The sequence below is a fragment of the Jaculus jaculus genome, chromosome 6, assembly GCF_020740685.1.
Source record: "Jaculus jaculus isolate mJacJac1 chromosome 6, mJacJac1.mat.Y.cur, whole genome shotgun sequence".
Lineage (NCBI taxonomy): Eukaryota > Metazoa > Chordata > Mammalia > Rodentia > Dipodidae > Jaculus > Jaculus jaculus.
The window spans coordinates 63,950,754-63,969,902 of NC_059107.1; the positions used below are offsets into that span (position 1 = coordinate 63,950,754).

The window sequence follows — 19,149 nt, forward strand, 5'->3', positions numbered from 1 at the left end:
ACCCATTCCCTGCCCTTGCTTTTCCAAATCCTGGCCTTGCCCCTGAGTCAGTGTAGGGGCCTCTTAAAGGAAGCCTTCTAGGATTGCCCAGTGTTCAGAGTTCTTCCTTCCTGACCTACCAGTCTACCTTCAAAGTTATATAGGTACTTGTCTTCCACAAACCATGTGTATGGAAAGTAGCTCAAGTCACTTGTTAAACTGTGGGTTGACATCCCATCTCATAATTTTGGGGTAGGAATCACAGAAAAAATTAGCAACAGTAAAGGGTTTTTTACAACAGTAGAAATTAGCAACAGTAAAGGGTCCGAAGTGACCAAGAATTAATTCAAAATCAAATGATCCAAGGTGTTTTGGCAGTGCCTGACCATGCTGCATTACAAGACTTCGCCACAGCCTTGGTTCTGAACACACAGCTGTGCATTTCACACTGCGCATGCTGTCACCGCACAACGCGGCCAGCGAAATGCCTGCAGCTCTGCTCAAACTGGAGGCTGCTGTGTGCTGCTTCAGTGTGTCCTGCTCCTCTGTAGACACCATGCTTTAGTTGGGGAAAATGATAATATTCCCTACCATCATTCCTTGGCATGTACCAGAATAAGATAGATTTGGATGGTATTAAAATATTTTAGTTTAAAACTGCTGTTTATGAGGACATGGTGGCACACACTTTTAGTCCCAGCACTCAGGGGACCGAGGTAAGAAGATCATGGTGAGTTTGAGCCAGTCTGGGCAACAGAGGTCAGTTTAGACTAGAGTGAGACTCTGCCTGAAAAAAAAAAAAAAGTGTTATGTGAGTTGCTGAGTTGGGTTTCATAAAAAGCCACTGAATGAATTTTGTCTTGAAATCAGGACAGAATTTTCATCAATTTCTGAATTTTCCCTAAACATCCTTCTGCCATTTTGTGGCATATTTACACAAAGCAGTATTCTCAGCAATGGCAGGTATAAAATCAGAATATCGTCCATGCTGAAAAACAGCAAAAATGCTCCATGACTTGTGGCAGCAAATATTTAGCCAAGATTTGATTCTTTAGGTAGAAACAAACCACACCAGCACCTCCATCTCAGTATGCAAATTGTCTTTAGTCTTTAATAAATGGTAAAAATATATGATACCAAAGAATTTTTTAAATAAATGTCTGCCTGACTTATTATCAGTAAATTCATATACCTAGTTTATATATCAATATACCCAGGGTGATGTAAAAACTTCTCATGTAAAAGGGATTGTGTGTGGAACAGATGAAAGAGGCCCAAAGTGCCCTGAGCAGAGGCAGGTCCCACACCTTGCAGCCTCCCTTCAGAGGGTATAGAGCTCCCCTCCCTAGGAACACCACCCTGCACCATGTCCAGCCGCACTACACAGGGACAACAGTGGTAGAGTTTGTCCAAGCTAAAAGGTTTCAAACTTCACAAGTGTTTTTCAGCCTGAGCCCCTTCCTAACCTGATCCTTCCTCTCCCTACTACTCCCCGACTCCAGGGTCACTTAGCCAAGACTCCCAGTGTGAGACATAGCTGATCTAGTTCCCAAACAAAGGCTTTCCTATAAATAGGTCACAAAACTGCCCGCCCTAAACTTCAATAACCAGTACCAGGTGTATGAGCCCACCCAACACAGTGGAGCCCTGTGGTTCCTGCTAAGGACTGAAGACTCCTACCCCTACCTAAGGCCTATCTCCATGCAGCCTCCCAGCCACTCACACCCAAACCCACAGGCCCATCAAGCTGGAGAGGTCTGGTCCACACCCATAAATATAAGGCAATAAAAGCCATTCACCTGTCCCAAGGGAGCTTACTTTTGCCACTGCAACTTTGATCCTGCTTGGCAATTTCTCCCTATTACCTGCCTGAAATAACCCAGCAGACATCAGTCCAGAGACCCCAGTCTGTGTTCCTGATGATTACTGTTCAGATTTCAGCACCACAGTTACCTCAAGTTCTGCTTCTTTAATGCCAGATCTCTCCAAATGCTCCCTGTCAGCTGTAGCTTCACTTTTGCCTGCCTGCCTGAGTGTGTGTGTGTGTGCGTGTGTGTATGTGTGTGTGTGTATAAAACAGCAGGCCCTGCCAGCAAGAAATGAGCAGAGAGGCCCCTCCTGGGAAGCCTCAGGCTGCAGCAGGAGACAAGGAGCCTCTTCCTTCCCTGGGCCTGAATGCTCTGTATGAACTCCTAGATGTCTGATCCTAGTGTGTCTGCCCTCTTGCAGCCTGGGCAGCTCTCAGCTTCACCCACAGCCAAGTTCCTGAGGCAAAAGCCAGGTTTCTAGACCACTGGGCCAGACCCAGGGGAGGTGGTCCTCAGTAAGCAGATGGTGAACTGAAGCACCAGCCCTTGGTTCCAGCATTGGCAGACATCATAACCTACCTGTACCTTCAAGCCACAGAGAATCCTCTGAGCCACCCACCTGTTCCGTCCCATCGTCTCATGGTCCTTAACCACCACATGAAGCTCAGAGCTCTGGTCCAGAGGAACACCCTTGAGGTCCCACTCAAAGCCCTGGAAGAAAAGAAGTAAAGGCAACTTGGTCCTAAAGGTACTATGCCAACACCCAGGAATAATTTTAGGGGACAGTGAGTGGATATATGAGTGGATTAGTGTGGATGGGTGGATGGATAGATGGATACCAAAACTCCTGAGCTTCTGGAGTGGTAGTGAGACCTAGAGGCAGCAGAAGAGAAGAGGAAGGTATGTTGTCATGGCCTCCTCTCCCCACTCAGCTCCAACTCGTCCGGGGAAACCAGGATAAAAGCACAGCTGTAAAAGGGACAGGTGACCCTGAAGGGTCCTCAGGGACCAAAAATAACTCTGGTCATCCAAAAGCCAGTCCCCTGGTGGGCAGGATGAGTGAAGCTAAGTCAGGTAGGCCAGCAGAGACCACTCAAATCTCCTCAGAGCAAACACTTCGCTTGCACTGTGACTCTATATCCACAAAGCAATGAGGACTTCTGAAGGATTACATGGGAGAACTGAGTAATAGAGCCGGTGAGAATCACTGGGGGCCCTAATTAATGAGAGAGACCTGTGGGGAGAAAGTAGATTTCAGCAGCAACACAACCTGTTTAAGAGAAACAGGCAGGTGAAGGAGCCACCAAACATTATGGCCAAGTGTACCAGAGCTGGGAAACAGAGAGGAGAGGAAAGTCTCTGCTCTCCATGCCACCCTCACAGCACGGGGTGGGGGTCTTTATGTACCAGCCCTGTGCCCAGGCTGCACTGGCCAGGAGGATCTAGCTGTCATTCCCTCCCTGTTTACCGACCCCCCTGAGAGACCTGTCTCCTGCATGAGCCCTAACTTGTCATGCAGAGACAGAGGCACAAGAAGCATGAAAGAAGTGGCCTACCTCATTCCACACAGGGTTCACGCTGTTCTTGATGACTTTGGTTCTCTTCTTCACCCCTGTGGGAAAGACAGAAGAGACAATGGAGAAGTGTGTCCTGCACCACCCACCTCATGCTCAGCTGCTGAGACTCATGCTTCCACTGAGCCATAATGCCAGCATCGCCGCCAGGGCTGCTGCTGCTGCACACCTTCACTCCCAGAACTTTGGAGGCTGAGTAGGAGGATTGTTATGAGTTCAAGGCCAGTCTGGGCTACAGAGAGAGTTCCAGATCAGCCTGAGCTAGAGCTAGAGTGACACCCTGTCTCCAAAAAAAAAAAAACAAGACCAAAATCACACCAGATGGAGAGCAACAGAAGAAACCTGAAGTGGACCTCTGGCCTTCACAGATATACATATGCATGCACAGGCACCCACAAATGTGTGCCCACAAACACATACATGTGCATGTACACCATACAGACACATATGCAAAAACAACAGCAACAAAACATTCTTCTGATCAGGCTGTTGTTCAGTGCACCCAGAGCAGTGTGATGGCCATTGGCATTCCTTAGTGGCCCTCATGGGCAATGCTATTTATTTCTTGCTTTTTTTTTTTTTAATTTTTATTTATTTATTTGAGAGCGACAGACACAGAGAGAAAGACAGATAGAGGGAGAGAGAGTGAGAATGGGCGCACCAGGGCTTCCAGCCTCTGCAAACAAACTCCAGATGCGTGCGCCCCCTTGTGCATCTGGCTAATGTGGGACCTGGGGAACCGAGCCTCGAACCGGGGTCCTTCGTCTTCACAGACAAGCGCTTAACCACTAAGCCATCTCTCCAGCCCTGGTCTTGTTTTGTTTGTTAACTTGCATGGCTCTGTGTCAGTGACTGCTGAGATGGAATGAGACACCATGGGTCAGGGGATGTTCTGAAAGAGCCGAAGCACGCCCTCACTGGAGCATTCTGTATCTTCCTGTGGGCCACACTGTTGTGGCTCCTATAGGAGTTGGACACCTGGGGTCGTTCAACAATAGCTACTGCTGTGTGACCTTGGGAAGAGCTCATCGCTTTTCTAGCCTTGGCTCCCCAGTATTACCCTGGCACAGAGTATCTATCTACTGCTTTGAACAGATACTCAAAGTTTTGAGGAGACAGAAGGTGCAAGCAAAGTGTCTGCTTCCCCTCCATTATCCATTATAAGTTTCCTGTAGCCTGTCACCTCCAGACTAAGATGGAAAATTCCATGTGATCTTGAATGATCCACCCAGAAACTCACTTCTTGTATTCCCTGAGTAATATAAAAAGTAGCCCTGAGCTAAGTGTTTTTCTAAATATTTATTTATTTACTTATTTATTTATTTATTTGAGAGACACAGACAGAAAGAGAGAAAGAAAGTATAGGCATGCCAGAGCCTCCTGCCACCTCAAACAAACTGCAGATGCATGTGCCACTTTGTTCATCTGGCTTTACACAGGTACTGGGGAATTGAATCTGGGCTATCGGGCTTTTCAACTTAGCACCTTTAACCACTAAGCCATCTCCCAAGCCCCTGGGCTAAGTGGTGTTTAACTATTTTCTACTTCTTGTCTTCCCTGAAGCTAAGAACAACAAAAGGCCTCACTGGGATTTCACTAAGTCCTAGTTAGGAAAGCCAACTCCAGGACCCTAAGATGACATTAAAAGGAGCCATTGATGGCACTGCAGCCCAAAGAGGAGCAAGCAAGGAAGAAAGCATTAACCAAGCACATCATATGACTTAGGCACCAAGGAATGAGAAAGCACCACTGCTGATTAGGTTACTTTAAATTAGTTAAGAATAGATTCCCATCTTCACCATGGATTTAGTCCTGTCTTATGCCTGATTTTGGCTTTGAGACATGGCTTCACATGTGTCATTTGACAGACTCCAGAGCTCACAGTCTGCTGGGGATAAGGTGGAGGGTAAACTCTCTTCCCAAAATACTTGTAGAATCAGGGCCTGACATTCATGAGAAGCTGTGGAGAGCCATGGGTGTTCTTCCATCCTGGAAAACTCATCCAGTCACATAAAGATGAGGATGTATGGTTCTGGGTGTAGCGTGCCAGAGAAGTCAAAAACAGAGATGAGGCTACGGAGATGGCTCAATGGATACAACACTTGCTGCACAAGTATAAGTACCCAAGTTCAGATTCAGAACCTGCACAGTGCCAGATGCAATAGCATGAGCGTCTGTAATCCCATTGTGCCCACAGAAAGAAACAAGGGAGGTGGAGACAGAAAGAAGGGAGGCAGAGATAGGTGAATTTCCCAGGAGCTCATGTGCCAGATAGCCTGGCGAGCAAAGTAGTGAATGTGAAATCCTGCCTCAGACAAGGTGGAAGGTGAGGACTGACACGTGTCGTCCTCTGACTTCCTCATGTGCACCATGGCACACACGCACATGCACACACACACATACACACACACACCTCAGAGATCTGTGAGATCCTGGATGTGGGAATACCTGGAGCAGTCAAAATAACAGAAACAGAGAAGGAAGATGGTAGCTGGAATGGGGAAAGGAAGTGAGAAAGAATTTCATGGCTACAGAATTCTGTGGGGAAGATGAATTCTGGAAATGGATAGCAGTGATGGTTGTGCAACTATACATATAAAGTTTTGCTTGTTTATTTTATTGTTGGGTTTTTGTTTGTGGATGGGTTTTGGTTGTAGGGGTTTTTTTGAGGGGGGGTTAATATTGATGAAGAAATCCAAAGCCTCATATATGTTAGGCCACTGAGCAACACCCGCAACCCATGAATACATCTAATACCATGGAACTATACACTACTTAAAATTGGTGAAGATGAAAACATTGACTAAGATGATAAACTTTATATAATATGCATTTTACCTCAAATTTTTTTTCTTTTTGGTTTTTTGAGGTAGTGTTTCACTCTAGCCCAGGTGACCTGGAATTCACCATGTAGTCTCAGGGTGGTTTTGAACTCACAGCAATCCTCCTATGTCTGCCTTCCGAGTGCTGGGATTAAAGGCGTGCACCACCATGCCCAGCTTTACCTCGATTTTTTTAAAATCCAGGGAGGGGATGGTAGGGACACAGTTGGTGGACCTAGTGTCTATTTATTGGCCAGTGTCAGATGGTGTGATGATTTATATGAATTGTCAATTTGACCAGGGCCTAAAATCATTTGTGAGGGGTTACCTACATTAGGTTACCCTGTAGAAATGCCTGTGATAGATTATTTTGATTAGGTTAATTGAGGTGAAAAGACACACCTTAACTATGGAAAGGGTTAGAGTCATGAACTATATAAAAAGGATACAGAAACTGGGTGTGGTGGCACACGCCTTTAATCCCAGCACTCGGGAGGCAGAGGTAGGTGGAGCGCTGTGATTTGAGGCTGCCCTGAGACTACATGATGAATTCCAGGTCAGCCTGGGCTAGAGTGAGGCCCTACCTTGAAAAACAAAATAAATAAATAAATATAAAAAGGATACAGCTGGCTGGGCAGCAACATTCCTCACTCCTTTCTACTTCCTCACTAAGGACCGAATATGACTACTTCAAGCTTCTGCTAACATACCTTCCCCACCATGATGAACTATATCCTGTACTGTAAGCTGAAATAAACTGTTCCTATATAAACTGACTTTTGTCAGATATTCTACTGGAACAATAAGAAGGTAACTAATACAGATGGGAAGGTTTTTGTTTATTGAGACAAGCTTTATATAGCCCAGGATGGCTTCCAACTTGGTAGGTAGCCAAGACTGGTCTTGAACTTCTGATCTTCCTTCTCCTACCTCTCAAGTGAAGGGATTGTAGGAGTGTGCCACCACACCTGACCCCATACAAAGCCGGACATGGTGGCACATGCCTTTAATCCCAGCACTCAGGAGGCAGAGGTAGGAGGATCACCATGTGTTCGAGGCTACCCTGAGATTACTTAGTGAATTCCAGGTCAGCCTGGACTAGAGTGAGACCCTACCTCAAAAAAGAAAAGAAAAGAAAAGAAAAAGAAACAAAATTAACTGAGAAAGGTATTAGAGCTGGGCATGGTGGCACACGACATTAATCCTAGCACTTGGGAGCAGAGGTAGGAAGATCACTGTTGCAGTCCGGTTCGCATTGCTGGTAGAAATCACCCAACAAAGAGCAGCTTCTGGGAAAAAGAGATTTATTTTGGCTCACAGGCTCGAGGGGAAGCTCCACAATGGCAGGAGAAATCGATAGCATGAGCAGAGGGTGGACATCACTCCCTGGCCAACATAAGGTGGACCACAGCAACAGGAGGGTGTGCCAAACACTGGCTATACCACCCATAAGACCACTCCCAACAATACACTCCCCCCAGGAGGCGTTAATTCCCAAATCTCCATCAGCTGGGAACCTAGCATTCAGAACACCTAAGTTTATGGGCGATACCTGAATCAAACCACCACAGTCACTATGACTTCAAAGCCACCCTGAGGCTACACAGGGAATTTCAGATCAGCCTGGTCTACAGTGAGACCCTACCTCAAAAAAAAAAAAGAAAAGAAAAAGAAACAAAATTAACTGAGAAAGGTATTAGAGCTGGGCATGGTGGCACATAACATTAACCCTAGCACTTGGGAGCAGAGGTAGGAAGATTACCAAGACTTCAAAGCCACCCTGAGGCTACATAGGGAATTACAGATCAGCCTGGGCTACAGCAAGACCCTATCTCAAAAAATACACTAAAATAAATAAATTAAAATAAACACTACCCACCACCAAAATGGGCAAATTAAAAAGTAGGGGCTAGAGAGATTGCTTAGTGGTTAAGGCATATGCTGTTTACAAGTAATTAACTGGCATGTTTGGAGGAACACAGAGCAGAAGGATATGAAAGATATAATACAGCACAGAAAGAAATGAAAGTTTTAAGCCAGAGATTGAAGCCCAGGTGAGCAGCAATTGTTGGGGAGATGTTTAGGATTGGGTCAGCTGTTTAAAATTGGGACAACAGGAAGAATGCTGACCTTTTCTTTTCTTTCTTATTTTTTTTTTTTTTGAATGAAAGGGACCTGAAGAAAGAATTCTAAAGTAGTATCCTGCTCCTTAAAGTCAGCTTTATGCCCCCTAGATTAACAAAGTTGGCAGCCTATTCCACCTAGAACTGGCATGAAGCCATAAAGATAAACCATGGGTTGCAGAGGAGACCCCAAGATTTTGGAGATGCCAAGACTATGGACAGTAACCAAGGAGAGCTGCTGGCTCAAGATAGACTTTTCTGCAGGCAGCAGCCCATCTGGAAAGGAGAAATGTGTACACCAGAGATTTTACTGGCAGTTCCAGATGCAGGACATAGAACTACAGGATTTGATGTTTTACCTTATGGAGTTTTGATTTCAGGGAAAATAATGTTACATTGCTAATGAGATCATCCAAGTAGCTATATTTCAGCTATGCTTTAGTTTTGTCTCAGGCATTTTTTAAAATTTAGTATTTTTTGCTATGAATACATATTATATTTATTTTGATAAAATAGAACTGGGCTGGAGAGATGGCTTAGTGGCTAATGAGCTTGCCTGTAAAGCCTAAGGATCCATGTTCTACTCTCCAGATCCCACCTTAGCCAAGGCACAAAGGTGCAGCAAGCACAAGGTGGCACATCCCCAATAGGTGGCACAAGTATCTACAGTTCAGTTTCAGTGGCTGATGCCCTGGAGCGCCAATTCTTTCTCTCTCTCCCGCTCTCTCTAAAAAAAAAATTAGAAGGCTATTTTCCATAGATTAACCTAGTTCAGCTTTCTAAAAAGCTAGGTTCAGGGCTGGAGAGATGGCTTAGCAGTTAAGTGCTTGCCTGTAAAGCCTAAAGACCCCGGTTTGAGGCTCGATTCCCCAGGACCCACGTTAGCCAAGGGGGTGCATGCATCTGGAGTTCAGTTGCAGTGGCTGGAGGCCCTGGTGCACCCATTCTCTCTCTCTCTCTCTCCCTCCCTCCCTCTTTCTCTCTCTGTCACTCTCAAATAAATAAATAAATATAAAAACATTGTTTTAAAAAAGCTAGGTTCAGACAGGCCTCCAGGTCCTACACTTCATCTTTTCTGACAGGTGAGGCAGGAGTGTTCTTTGGGAACTGATGGTCTCATAAGACCCCCCTCAAGAATCCTGCCTAGGAGACAGAGGTGAGGCAGGAGGGGAAGTAGTGGAGTCACAGGAGGAGAAAGGAAGAAGGAGGAAGATAAAGGGAGCCTGAGGAGACAGGGCAGGAATTCACCAAGTAGGGGACATATAAGTCTGGCCTTCAAATAATAAGATGGGAAGCCAGGTGTGGTGGTACACACCTTTAATCCCAGCACTCAGTAACAGAGATAGGAGGATTGAGCCTGCCCTGAAACTACATAACGAATTCCAGGTTAGCCTGGGCTGGAGCAAAACCCTACCTTGAGAAATCAAAAAATAAATAAATAAAATGGGGGAGCTAGAAAGATAGCTTAGTGGTTAAGGTGCTTGCCTGTGAAGCCTAAAGACCCATGTTCAACTCTCCAGATCCCATGCTAGCCAGACACACAAGGTATGCAATCACAAGGTTGCACATGTATACAAGGTGGCACATGCATCTTGAGTTCAATTACAGTGAGTGCCTGGAGGCCCTGGCATGCCAATTCCCTCTCTCTCTCAGAAAAGAAAAGGCCAGTCTGTTAGGTTTACCTGAAAATAAATAATAATAATAAGTAAAATGGGGGAGATGGTTCAGTAAATAAAGAACTTGCCACACTAACATGAGTACCTGAGCTTGGCTCCCCAGATCCCACATAAAGCTAGATGATGTTGAGCTAGCATCTACAATCCCAGCATGCCTAGAGAGAGAAGGGAGGTAGTGACAAGAAAATTACTCAAAAGTTCAGGGGCCAGCTAGCCCAGCAAACACAAAACCACCAAGAGACCCTGCCTCAAAAGACGTAGAAGGGAAGCCGGGCGTGGTGGCTCATGCCTTTAATCCCAGCACTCGGGAGGCAGAGGTAGGAGGATCACCGTGAGTTCAAGGCCACCCTGAGACTATAGAGTTAATTCCAGGTCAGCCTGGACCAGAGTGAGACCCTACCTCGAAAAACCAAAAAAAAAAAAAAAAAAAAAGAGAGGTAGAAGGGGAGGACCAACAGCTGAAGTTATACTGTAACCTCTACATGTGTGCTGGTCACATGGACATTTACACTACAGCAGAAAAGAAAAAATAAGATGCTTGAGCTCCAAAGTACCAGGAGGCTGGTTTTGTCCTGGAATGCATCACCATCATGAAGAACAGCACCAGGTGTACAGTATATGCTCAGTAAATATTTGTTCAATGCACAAAACCCACGGATAGATATAAATAATCATTACAGAGTGGAAAACGGTCAGGGCAGAAAGAGAAGTGCAGATTATTAAATGCAATTGAAAATGAAACTTAAAACTTCTCATTCACAGGAACAATCAGTAACAAAGATCTACTAGTTGCTCTTAGCATTTTGATTACCTACTTAACTAATGAACACAATAACAAAGATACAATATCATTAATAGCCTGAGGTCCTTAGATGGGGAAGTCACGTAGAGCTCACAGAGTCCAGCCTTGCACAGCTCAGTATCTATTTTGGGAGGCAAGTCCTGAAATTACATCTAAGGCAGGAATGCCCAGGGAACAGCTGCAGGATAACAGGCCAGCCCCAGCATGTATGTCTCAACTACATATTAGAACCAAGCACACATTTGTAAGCTGGCTTCTCTGCAAGCAGACCACTGTCCCCTCTGTGTTATGAGGGGGGTTACGCTCACTGCTTCTCAACCCAACTCTGGGAGACTGGACAGAAGCAAGAGGAGGGGACAGGAGGCTGGCAATTGGACTTTCGTAAAAGTCCTGCCACCATTCTGGTATGTAGCAAGGTGGAGTCCACTCAGCCTAAGTACTCTGTAAATTCTGAGTCTGCTGTAATTGCTAAGCATCAGTTCAGCTCTAGACTCTATAGGGAAGGCCTCAGGGGTGAGCACTTTTGATTTCATCAGTGAAAGCAACTCCAGGTGTGGTTCCAAATGACCTGTATCAGATATTTGGTCAATGCTAATTCTTAGATCACCTCCTGGATCACTCTCAAATGGGACCCAGCAATCTGTTTTTCAAACACCTTCTCCAGGCGCTTCTCAGACACTGTGAAGTGCCAGGATGATACCCAGGCTAAGGGAGGCTCCTAGGTACATCAGAGGATGCTAGAAGCTGGGTGGGAAAAGCACAAACTCTGCAAAGCATTTGCTTCCACTCAGCACTGGGACACACCAGTGACTAAGCAAGGCAGATGGCTACTCTCAAGAGTCTTAACCTCAGAAGTGTGACTGGGATGAGTGTACTCACAGAGCTGACAAGGTGTCTCTGCATGCAGACAGCCATGATTGACAGCCAGGGGAATCATGGGCACCACCTGCAGGAGGCAGTGCAGCTGGGTTTAAAAAGGCAGATTCTGAGATTCAGAAGTCATCGCCACTGGAAGCATTACATGGTTTTGTAATTTCAGTTTTTCTAAGAGCTCACTGGTGCAAATAAATGGAAAGGCTCTGTAAAGGATGGTAGTGTAGATTTGGGAAGGACATCGGATGTCCATAGTCAGGGTACTTGGGCCAGGATAACACCCAAAAGATACATCGGATCACCAAGGACAGTGTCTACTCCCAGCACTGATGGTTCCCTGCCCTGACCACTGACATGAACATATCATGTAACTCTCTTGGCTTTCCATTTTCTGCTCAGAAAAGTGGGGAGGGCATCAGAACCCCCAGAGCTCTGCTGCAGAACCAGGGAAAGTGCCAGCCCAAGAGAGTTCCAAAGCTTCCCAGAGTACTAGGCAGATGTGGCCCCACTGGGTTCAGAGAGTTCTTTTTCTCTTTTTTTTTTTTTTTTTTTTTTTTTTTTGTTGTTGTTGTTGTTGTTGTTGTTCAAAGGATGGAACCTTCATTCATTCTAGAGCCTCCAGCTCTGTGTGCACAATTTCTAGACAGCAAAAGACTAGGAAGTATCTGACAGAAAGAAGGAAGCACCCTGCCTTGAAGTTGTCCTGGGTAGTGAACACTCTGACAAGCCAGAGATCAATGAACATATAGCAACATTGTCTAAAATGTTCCAGATCACACTTTTCAAAAAAAGAGAGAGGCATAGTGGCTCTTGCCTATAATCACAGCACTAAGCAGTCTGAGTCACAAGAGTCTTGGTGAGTTCAAGGCCAGCCTCAGCTAGAGTGAGAAACTGCCTCAAAACTACACAGCCATGCACGCCTTTAATCCCAACACTCTGGAGGCAGAGGTAGTAGGACTGTAGTGAGTTAGAGGCCACCCTGAGACTTCATAGTGAATTCCAGGTTAGCTTGAGGTAGAGGGAGATCCTATGTTGAAAAACAAAAAACAAAACAAAACTATACAAAAGAATAAATGTAAAATTTCCATAACTGTCGGGAGCCATTTTGGCTGGACTAGTATCCATAGCTCTGGGCTTCTGGCAGCAAGACATTAGCAAAACTGTAACAGCCTACATGTAAGCAAGATTATATAAATTCAGCATTGGGAAGCTGGTTGGCAACAAGACCTTAGCACCTACTTGTAAGCAAGATTATGTATATTCAGCCATTCGGCTGGCCTTTTGTACTGAAAAGTGATTAAAGTACAAAAACTCTGTAACAGAAAAGGTTTTTTGATAAAAACTTGTGAAGCTCATAAAATCTTTGTCCATGAAAAAACTGTTTGTAAAAAAATATAAAAAGCAATGCTGTAAAATAAACCGCGTCTTCAGTCCAGGCTTGAGGCCATGCTTCAGCCCTTAACTAGGGTCCATGCTTTCAGTCTTTCTCCTCTCTTTCCTTAATCCTCACTCCCCATCAGGCTCAAACCCTTTCAGCCGGCAGGCTCCAGCACATAACCAAGAATGAAAACTACACTTCAAGCTCACCTAAAAGTATGTCACTTATCTATCATTGCTATTGAGAGACACAGGGGGAAATAGTGGCCTCTTCCATGCCCCACTAGCCATTAGGTACAGTTGGCCATCTTTTGAGATACACTTTTTTTTTGGCGGGGGTGGGGGGGGTTCGAGGTAGCTCTAGCTCAGGCTGACCTATGTAGTCTCAGGACAGCCTGGAACTCACAACAATCCTACCTCTGCTGGGATTAAAGGCGTGCACCACCATGCCCTGCTGAGACACACACTTAGAAGTCTACCACGCTTAAGATATAGCTTCTGACAAGGGGAAACCTCACCTCTCATCTCTTTATTTTTCTTTCTCTATAGACCTGGGGTCCTGACTCACAGCAATTGCTCCTTCTCTCAATTTTGACAGTTTTTTTTCTCTTTCATTTCCCTTGCAGAGACAGCTTCTCCCATGGGAATCTGGCAGAGTTGGGGTGAAGGAGCCTGGAGAGCAGGGTAGGGTATGAGTCTGTGTTCCCTTTGCTGTCCCAAATGGAGAGAAAGACCCTCTCTAGGCACCACATTTAAGTGCTCCTTGGATTTGGAAACACGTCCTGGTCGTCTCTCCAAACTTCCTGTGGTCAAGTCATATCCACCCTGTCCAGTTCTTGTTCCTCTTGGTTGAGACCTGGCCATTCAATATGGCCAATGTTCAGTAAAGCAAGAAAGAATGAATGAAAGAATCAATAAATGAGACCCAGCTTTCAAAGCACACTGTTCACACACCAGTTATGAGGGCTGTGAATCCCTCCCCCCATCCCTCCCTTCCTTTTTTTCTTCTGCAAGGGTCTTCTAATCCCACGATTTAAGAAGAACTTGGGCTTTCTTCCCTCTGGGCACCATTTCAGGAGCGTGATAACCACTAACAAGTTATGGCACTTGGATCTTTCCTCGGTCCTGAGGCATTCATCATGCTGGGCTAAGGTTTCGGGCACTGCTGGCAGAGGGGAGCGGTCGCCGGGCGGGGTGGCCCAGTGCGCGGGGACCGCGTGGGACGAGCGCGGCGGCGGGCGGCGGGCGGCGGGCGGCGGGGCGCTCACCTCGGAAAACCAGGCTGGCCACGGGGTCGCTGCGCCGGTCTTTCTTCACACTGGGGAGGTTGCAGGCTCTCAGCAGCAAGCAACACAGCATGGCTGGGCAGAGGGAGCGGCCGCCACTGGGGACAGCCGTGGCCTTCGCTGCGCCTCGGCGGAGAAGTGACCGCCGGACACCGGACACGGCGGGGCGGGTCCTCCCCTCCCGCGCCGGCCGGCCCGCCCTCCGCGCTCACTCGGTGGGACCCCGCGGGCGTCCCGGCGCGGGCCAGTCAGGGCGTGGGAAGGAGCAGCCCCGACCCCGCCCGCGCTCCCCGCCGTCCTGTCCACGCGGGCGGGCGGGCGGGCGGCTGGAGCCCGAGCGGAGCCCGCGCCGCGGCGGCCCGGCCCCTCACTGCGGCAGTCTGGCTAGCGGAGCGGTCCTCCCAGGCCCCGCCGGTGTTCACATCACACAGTGTGGGGTCAGACCACTGCCCATTCTGTCCCCTGCAGCTCCTTCACCCACAGTCTCTGCACTCCTGAACCCCACCACGGTGGGGAAGTGGGCTAAGGCCACCGCCTTGAGATGTCACTGTCCTTGCAACTTCCGTGGGGGTCAGGGGACTGTCTAGTCCTTTTCCAGCTTATGAACTTCACAGGACCCTCACGTCTGCGTCTACTTCCCGTCTCTTTATCAGGTAGCCTGGGACAGCACTGTCCTCTGCTCTTCCACTTCCTAGGTACTACCAAGCAGCCTCCTCACTAACCCTAAGCTTGCTGCCAAGAATCTCAACTCTTCCCTCTCTTATTTTGAAGGTCACATTTTCATAGCATGAAGCTCTGTACTCCACACCTGCACACCAACAGCTAAATGTGCAGGAAGGCACCATTGCCCTGAGCAATGTTTCTTGACAGGAAAGTCCCCTAACTCAAGTGTGGACCCTTCCTACTGGTGACTCCCAAGTCTCCTCACACCCACTCTCCTAGATGGTTAGTTACAGCCGGCTCTTCTCTTTCACCAAACCTGTAGTACCCGTCACCCATCCTCACCCAGGGGTTGTTTCTGATTCACTAGGCAGAGAGGGAAGGTCTCTCTATCCCAGGCTGCTCTGTTATAGTTACCTTCTTGTTGTTGGGACCAAACACCCAACCAAAAGCAGCTCATAGGAGGAAAGTTGTTTATTTTGGCTTAGTCTTCAGGGAAAGCTTCTTGATGGCAGGGAAGGCATGGCATGAGCAGAGGCCCGGCACCACCTCTGCCCCAGCAGGAGGAAACGGCAGCAGGAGAGTGAACCAATGACCACTGGCAAGCTAGGGGGCTGATAAACCTCAAGGTCCACTCCCAACAACACACCTCCTCCAGCAAGGGTCCACCTCCCAAAATGCCCTCAGCTGGGGATCAAGCATTCAGAACACATGAGCTTACAGGGACACCTAACTAAAACCACCACATCCTCCATTTCTGATCAGCATCTATGGCCAAATCTTGTTATTCATGAATCAAGACCATCAGAACACATGAATGTAGATGATGGCCCCTTCCTCCACATCATCAAGTTCTGTCTATTAGATCATTCTACCAACTGACATGATGTCACACTATTAATAAAGCACCTTCTTAACCCCACATCCCCTTCAGCTACCTATCATTGCTGGTGGTGTGCATGTGCGTGCGTGTGTGTGAGTGTGTGTGAGAGAGAGAGAGAGAGAGATAAGGATTGTAATGTGAATTTGTGGTCCCACTGTGTCTACAGGGAGATGGGAGGAAATGGAAGAACTTTTGGACACTTATGAGCCACCTCGCCTGGCAAACACAATGGCAAACAAGGTAGAAGGTGAGGACCAACCTGAAGTTGTCCCCTGACTTATACGTGCACACTGTGGCATGAACATAGAGATACATCATACACACACACAAACACACACACACACACACATACACCACCTCTAGTTTCTTGGACCCTCTCCTCTACCACTCTCCCTAGTCTCAAGCTGTGGACACTTTGTTCCTGCTTCCCTCCCTGGAGAGTCCAGCTACTTAGGTGCCCAGCTCCCACTCCAGGGTGGAACTGCTCTGTCTTGGCTCATCTCCTGGCCTGTGGTAATTGGTGGTAAGGAAGCATGAAGACTAATTATGAACCAACCCCACAATGTCCCAAATATCCTAGACAGTAGACCAGAGGGAACAGTGGATCAGCCTGGTCCCTATACAGGGATGCTGTGGAGCCGTTCACATCCCATCCATTCTCTGGCTTGCCAGGTAAGTGAGCAGATCACTCTAGAACCATTCACCTATTTAATCCAGGAACTTCAGTTGCTTGGAGCATGCAACACCATTCATAAGCCTCATAACTTTGGTACCACCCAGGTGCCCACAGGCTCCAGCTACCACAGACTCCTACCATCACACCCTCACCTACCTGGTTATTACTGGTGCATCCAACTGGCCATGTAACTGGAGTTACTCCAGCCATGCACACTTCATTACCTACATTGCAGCTCTTAAAACAAACAGGTCACTGTCCTGCTGAAGACCCCTCAGGGGACTCCTGTGTTCTTGGGATAAAGCCTGCATTTACTTCTCGAGGAATATCGACATCCCAGATATTAAGGTTTCTTAGGCCCTCAATCCATGAGCTCCAGTTCCAGAGAATTCTAGAACAGCTCAGAGCTCAGCTTTCCCCTCTACCTGCAGCTGTTTTTCATTCCTCTGCAGGCCACCCCCATTCATCCTTGGGGCCTCTGTTCAAATTATCTCTCCCCAGGAAAGCAGTCCCTGACCTCCTGGTCAATATGCCACACAGCAGCACCACTTCTTCTGAGTGTTCTGCACCACAGAAAGAATGCCTGTTTAGGAAATTCCTTGCTGGTCGTCTAGCTAGACTGCTGAATCTGCAAAGAGAACAGAGCCCAGGGCTCGGAGGCCTTTGTGATCTAATATCCTGTGACTATTAGATAAATCCCTTTAAAATATATAAACAGACCCCCTAGCTTTCACCACCCCAAAATCTCGGAGTGTCATCAGATAATACCTGAGGCCTATAAAAGAGATTTCCCCACCTTGCTGTAACTCAACTATGTTTCCAACTGTGTATTTGAAGTGTTTGGATTTATGATTTTCTTTGTTCTGTTACTGTAAAAACTTCATGAAATTGTTATCATACTAGAACAAAGAATTTGGGATAATCTAAATCTGTGATCCCAGACCACCATACTTGGCTCCAAAAGAAACTGCTCTTTTGTTTGTTTGTTTGTTTTGTTTTTGTTTTTGTTTTTCGAGATAAGGTCTCACTCTAGCCCAGGCTGACCTGAAATTCACTATGGAGTCTCAGGGTGGCCTTGAACTCATGGCAATCCTCCTACCTCTGCCTCCCGAGTGCTGGGATTAAAGGCGTGCACCACCATGCACAGCTCGAAACTGCTCTTTTTTACATTATCAAGTTCCACCTACTAAAGAGGCAGGCTGTCAGTGATTCTCAAAGAAGACAGCTCTGCCCCCTAGGGGCGATTTCAGGTATTGCCAAGTAACCCCCTAAGCTTTCTGCCCTCCTACACACATACACGGGTTTTTGCACATGGATAAGCACCACACCACATCCAAGTCAGTACAAGAAATGTACAGTGGGCCTATGTCTAGTACCTCCAAAGTCCACATCAAACCCTTAGCTCGTATGCTCTTCCACAAATAGAAAAGCAACAGCCTTCCACCTGAACCCTGTTTATATCCTGGGACCTCTTTCTCAGCCCAGCCACCAACTTCCTGATTTTCTCAATTTTCACTGGACAGGGCTTTGCCTAAACAGACAGTTGTTCCTTTGCTTACTTCAAACTGGGGCCTAGGAACTCAACAGGGCTTCCTGTCAAGTGGATGTGTCTCATGAATTAAGCTGTAATGGAGCGTGGGCCTGAAATTTCATCCTGTCTGTCCACCATTCCCCCCATACCTGTGTTCCCTTTCTTCCACTGACATTCTCCTAGTTTTATACCTGGCACATGACTATTCGAATATAAAAACTACATTTCCCATTCTCTTCTGCAACTATATCGGGCTATAAGGACAAATGATTGCCAGTGAGACTGAAGGAATATGTGTGCTGCCGTGTTCTTAAAGAGAAAATGCATGCCTTCCCAGTCACCTTTTCCCTCTGGCTAGAACATGAAATCATGGTGGTGTGCCATCATGGATCATGTTGTCAAAGGCATTCCATGCGGAGAACAAAGCAACTGGCTGGAGGATGTGGGCCAAGGATACCAATACAATATCAACCTATTAAGTACCCTCCTCCCTTCCTTTCTCTTCCCGTTATGTCTCCTTTTTAACTTACTGGCCTCTGCTACTAAGTATTTTCATTCTCACACAGAAGCCCAGTCATCTGTAGCTAGGATCCACATAGGAGAGAGAACATGTGGAGCTTGGCTTTATGGACCTGGGTTACCTCACTAGTATAATACTTTCCAGGTCCATCCCTTTTTCTGCAAACTTCATAACTTCATTTTTCTTTACCGCTGAGTAGAACTCCACTGTATAAATGTGCCACATCTTCATTATCCACTCATCAGTTGAGGGACACCAAGGCTGGTTCCATTTCCCAGCTATTATAAATTGAGCAGCAACAAACAGGGTTGAACACGTACTTCTAAGGAAATGAGATGAGTCCTTGGGATATAGGCCTAGGAGTACTATAGCTGGGTCATATGGTAGTTCAATCTTTAGCTGTTTTAGGAACCTCCACACTGATTTCCACAATGGCTGGACCAGATTGCATTCCCACCAGCAGTGTAGAAGGGTACCTCTTTTTCCACATCCCCGCCAACATTTATGATCATTTCTTTTCATGGTGGTGGCCAATCTGACAGGAGTGAGATGGAATCTC

General features: G+C 46.8%; 1 protein-coding gene across 10 annotated transcripts in view; it reads right to left on the reverse strand.

Moving 5' to 3' along the window:
* Dysf (dysferlin) overlaps positions 1 to 19,149 on the reverse strand; it is a 258,409-nt gene that overhangs the window by 210,746 nt on the left and 28,514 nt on the right. For 5 of the 10 annotated variants that reach the window (XM_004668294.2, XM_004668291.2, XM_004668293.2 and 2 more), the window contains exons 1-3: positions 14,303 to 14,456; positions 3,344 to 3,399; positions 2,407 to 2,498 (exon numbers count right to left, since the gene is read on the reverse strand). In XM_004668294.2, coding sequence (XP_004668351.2) covers positions 2,407 to 2,498; positions 3,344 to 3,399; positions 14,303 to 14,393 — 239 coding nt within the window. In that variant the 5' untranslated portion in view covers positions 14,394 to 14,456. Of the gene's footprint in view, positions 1 to 2,406; positions 2,499 to 3,343; positions 3,400 to 14,302; positions 14,457 to 19,149 lie in introns of those variants that run through there. The other 5 variants (XM_045151445.1, XM_045151441.1, XM_004668296.2 and 2 more) reach the window with 1 other exon arrangement.